Genomic DNA, 4,903 nt, shown 5'->3' with positions numbered 1-4,903 from the left:
GTTTTCGTCTCTTATCTAAACTCTCTTTAGATTAAAATCCAGATTTAAACCAGATTCCATCCTGACTGTAATCCATGTTTAATCCAAACTCTCTTCGGATTAAAATCCAGATTTAAACCAGATTAAATCCTGACTGTAATCCATGTTTAATCCAAACTCTCTTCAGGTTAAAATCCAGATTTAAACCAGATTCAATCCTGACTGTAATCCATGTTTAATCCAAACTCTCTTCAGGTTAAAATCTCTTCAGTTATCCATGTTTAATCCAAATCCAGATTTAAACCAGATTCAATCCTGACTGTTATCCATGTTTAATCCAAACTCTCTTCAGGTTAAAATCCAGATTTAAACCAGATTCAATCCTGACTGTAATCCATGTTTAATTCAAACTCTAATCAGGTTAAAATCCAAACTTAAACCAGATTAAATCCTGTCTGTAATCCATGTTTCATCCAAACTCTCTTCAGTTTGTCAAAAATACTACCTCAGTTCTAGTAAAACAAAGCTAATGCTAATCTGTGAAGTATTCTTTGGAATTCTAAACACATCAGAGTTGAATAATCTTAATTTGATGTAATCTGAATAAATCTGCACAGACAAACATGTCACATGCCGAGGCTCATGGGAACTGCAGTCCTGTGGGACGGGCATTAATTGCTGAGTGGGTGGAGCTTCCTGGGTCTCTGACTGGTTGCTATGAAACATGGTATCATGGGAACTGCTCTGAGGAAGTTTCCATGTCCCCTAGGACAAACGTCTGTCCATTTTGGTATTTCAGTGACACAAAGCGACCACACGAGGCACCAGCAGCTGCTGTGTCCCTGTGAGCTAAACTCACTGGTTTTCTCTGTGGACTTTGGTGTGGAAGAGTGAGTGCTTTAAGTTTATATTTATTAATTTGGGTATTTTGTGAAGTTAAAGCTGAAATCTTTTTTCCTTGTGGGTGAGCCTCAGCAGCAGCCGCCGCCGCAGCAGCGGGCACTCACAGCTCCTCATACAATCACACACAAACAACTCAAACTGTTCCTTTAAATGAGAAGCTGAACTCTTCAGTATTTACAGGTTTATTTGACTTTTTTTGAATTATAAATAAAAAAGAATGACAGAAAAGTAAAAGGGGGCGGAGTCAGAAGTCCAACCACTCGCTCATGTAGATGCAGTTAGATGGAGAAATCTCTCCGCCCTCATGACAGTCATCAAACACCTGAGGAGAGAGAGGAAATGTGATCACACACACACACACACACACACACACACCACCGTGACTCCTGTGTGTGTGGGTGTTACCGGGCAGAGTCCACAGGGCGTCTTGACCAGGCCGGTGGCATGGATGATGGCGTTGACGCCGCGGTACAGCTTCATCTGTCCGTCCACGCTGCCCACTGTACCCTCCTTGGCGGCGATGACCGTCATCTCCACCTTACCGTCGTAGATCAGCGTGTTCAGTATGGTCTCGATGTCGTCCATGGACAGATCCACCTGTGACAACGCCCGCCAATTAAACTGTGAGCAGCTGTGTGTGTGTGATGATGAGAGGGGCGAGGCCAACATGAGCGTCACCTTGCTGATTCCCAGCTCAGAGATGTACTTCCACACTTCATGTGAGGTGGCGAACGAACTGTTCCTCTGAACCATCGGACTCTGTTTACTGTCCCTGGCCGCCTCCGCCTACACACACACACACACACACACACACACACACACACATAACACAGAGACAGAGACACATACACAGAGCCAGTAAAAGGGGCGTGTACATATTAAGCATCAATAAATGTAAGATATTTATGTTTAATGAAAGCATTAGAAAAACAACAAACATTACTTTGCTCTGAAGAAACTTAAAACACTGCTGATTCAGAACTTCAACAAACTCAGACTCAAAGTCCTGGTCACTGTACCACGCTCCACCGGTCACTGAGCGGTCAGGCTGGAGGTTATACAGCATGTACACCTTCTTCTTAGACGCCTGCAGACACATCAGAGACATCAAGAAACATCAGAGACACATCAAAGACACATCAGCAACCCAGATTTTCATGAAAATGCGCATTATAAATCTAAGTTATTATTATTATTATTATTATCATTATTATAATAATAATTATAATAATAATATCAGAGCCATCACAGACATCAGACAAAGAGACAAAGAAACATCAGAGACACCAGACACACAGAGACACATCACTGACACCAGAGACACATCAGAGAAACATAACAGACACCAGAGACACATCACAGACATCAGACACAGATAAACATCAGAGACACATCACAGACATCAGACACAGATAAACATCAGAGATACATCAGAGACACATCACAGACATCTCACACCGATAAACATCAGAGACGCATCACAGACATCTCACACCGATAAACATCAGAGACACATCACAGACATTAGACACGGATAAACATCACAGACATCAGACACAGATAAACATCAAAGACACATCACAGACATCAGACACCGATAAACATCAGAGACACATCACAGACATCAGACACAGATAAACATTAGAAACACATTAGCGACCCGGGTTTTCGTGAAAAATGCGCTTTATAAATCTAAGTTATTATTATTATTGTAATAATATCAGAGACACCACAGACATCAGAAACACATCAGACGTATCAGAGACACATCACAGAAACCAGAGACACATCAGAGACACATCAGAGAAACCAGTTTAAACTGCTTCAGACTGGTTTTAATGTTGTAATGTAGGTGTCCATCTTAAAGCGGCAGCTTCACTCCTGTCACTTGTGTGTCAGGTGTTTTTCTGCTCCACCTCTCGATGGTATTTTTCTGAAGAGTGAGAGCGTGGAGGTGTCTGATGGTCAGTGAACTCACCGCCACAGACTTCACGGCCTTGATGAGCTTCTTACTCTCCAGGTTCTTCAGGATCTTGTTGATCTCAGTCAGAGGAAGGTTACTCTTAAAACGGATGTCTCTGCTCCAGATGCCTGTAAACACATAACACACACAGATAAGGTCACACACACTGACCTGCCCACAGAGGTCACACCTGAGCAGGTGAGCAGTCACTCACCTTTATTTCCTGCATCCTCGATGACCTGATAAACCAGTTTCTCCTGATTGTCTGAACCTTTCATCTTCCTGAAAGTCAGAGGTCAGAGGTCAAACACAAAGACACATTATCCGATGTGTTCGGCGCGACATGTGGCAACTTCTTGTGACGACTAGAAGTGGAACACAACATCAGCATGTGTCTCTCTGCAGGGGGCAGCAGTGCTTATTTACCCTGAAGTCTGTGTGTCCTTCATCCTGTAGAGCAGACCTGAGCTGTTCCTCAGCAGGTCCAGTTGACCCTAGAACAGAACAACACACACACACACACACACAGGGTCAGAACTGATAACATCATCATCATCTGCAGGAGGTGGAAGACACTGACCAGTGAGAGCAGCTTATTGAGGGCCATGGCTCTCTGTTGAGGCTCCAGGTGAGGAAGGTCATTCTGGATCACCTGATCTGTGATTCCATGAGGAAACTGCTGACACAGCTCTTTAATCCTGACACGCACACACGCACGCACACACACAGAGAGAGAGAACAGTTAAGAGTCAGTTAAGCCTTTCATTCATCTTTATTTCACCATCATTTTGGTCATTGATGCAGAAAAGTTTATGATAACAAACGATATGGAGCAATACCACCAGAAATCGTGGGGGCAGTATAGAGTCAATCAGACAGGAACATGAAAAAGAACAGTCATTAAAAAAGAAAGTGTTAAAGAGCGCTTACATGGACGACATAAAACACATGGAAAAAACACCATAAAAGTGCCTTCAAACGTAAAAGGGGCGGGGTCTTCTCTCAACTGTTTCTGTAACAAAATGTCAGTTTTCATGCAAATCTTCTAAAAGATTCGAGTAAATGCAAGAACATTGCATTACCTGACTAAAATCACGTAACGTTACAGAGCCATATCACGACAGATGCAGCTCCCTCTTGTGGCGCTAATAATACAGTTCGTCTCAGTTAGAGAGCGAAATGATCACAAACACAAACCACAAATCTCGAATAAACGCAAGTCGGACTTTATCTAGAATCTATCAGACAAATGCTCCGTTCGGCGACAGAATTACGTCACTAGCGTGAACTTGATTTGCATAAAACAAACTCTCAGAGGGAGGAAACCTGGGGACGATCGGAAAAGCTGGAATTAAAACTCAACCGTTTTGGTCAAATATGATAAATAATGAAGTTGTGGATAAAGCCGGAGTTACGGTCAATGCTCTGCGGCTCAGACACTCGGTTTCCGCGGCGGCGGGAGCTCACAGATTTGAAATATGACGAGGGAAAAACTAAATGTATCAGAATTCAGGCGGAGTTCGGCGCGGATCAGCGGTGACTCATTGACGCTGTCCGACTCACCGGTTCTCTATCTCGGCTGGATCCGTCAGGTTCACCTCCTTCTTCACTTTGACGTCAGTCATATTTATGATATAATATGTTTATAAACGTTCCTGTTTGTGTGTGAGCGGCTTACAGCGAACCCGTTAGCTTTTGAGCTAATGTTTTCGACATGCGACTGTGTTCGGCGGGGTCCTGATAAGTTTGTTGATGGAGGGTCGTCGCTAAAACTGCCTGTTTATAAGTCTGACGCAAAAATAAAACACATTTTATTTAAATAATCTATGGATTTTTTTGTCTAGTACAACAGAAGTAAAGGTCACAAGATTCCTATATTTTATCACAGGAACAAATAAATGCCACGTTAAACTGACCCGTTTAAGAACTTTATTTTAATTAGGCAGAGAACATTTTAACTTTTTAATTTCGTCAGCGATCTTTTGTCTTTGTTGTTCTCATCGCTGTTTTTATTTCGTTCATTTATTGTTCTTTGGCATTTGCATTTTTTTTGTGTGA

The 4,903-nt window shown here is 42.5% G+C and overlaps 1 protein-coding gene across 1 annotated transcript; it reads right to left on the bottom strand.

Moving 5' to 3' along the window:
• Positions 1-1,027: 1,027 nt before the first annotated feature.
• Positions 1,028-4,595, bottom strand: polr3f (polymerase (RNA) III (DNA directed) polypeptide F). The gene is made up of 9 exons (XM_044027569.1): positions 4,409-4,595; positions 3,426-3,543; positions 3,272-3,339; positions 3,060-3,127; positions 2,861-2,973; positions 1,826-1,969; positions 1,561-1,668; positions 1,288-1,479; positions 1,028-1,204 (listed from the first exon to the last, which is right to left on the bottom strand). The coding sequence occupies exons 1-9, from the start codon at positions 4,468-4,470 to the stop codon at positions 1,127-1,129; spliced, it is 951 nt and encodes a 316-aa protein (XP_043883504.1). The 5' UTR covers positions 4,471-4,595; the 3' UTR covers positions 1,028-1,126.
• Positions 4,596-4,903: the final 308 nt, after the last annotated feature.

This window comes from Solea senegalensis, linkage group LG6 (assembly GCF_019176455.1).
Source record: "Solea senegalensis isolate Sse05_10M linkage group LG6, IFAPA_SoseM_1, whole genome shotgun sequence".
NCBI classification, from domain to species: Eukaryota; Metazoa; Chordata; class Actinopteri; order Pleuronectiformes; family Soleidae; genus Solea; species Solea senegalensis.
Note: the sequence above shows the minus strand (reverse complement) of the source record. Positions and strands in the feature narration are given on the sequence as shown.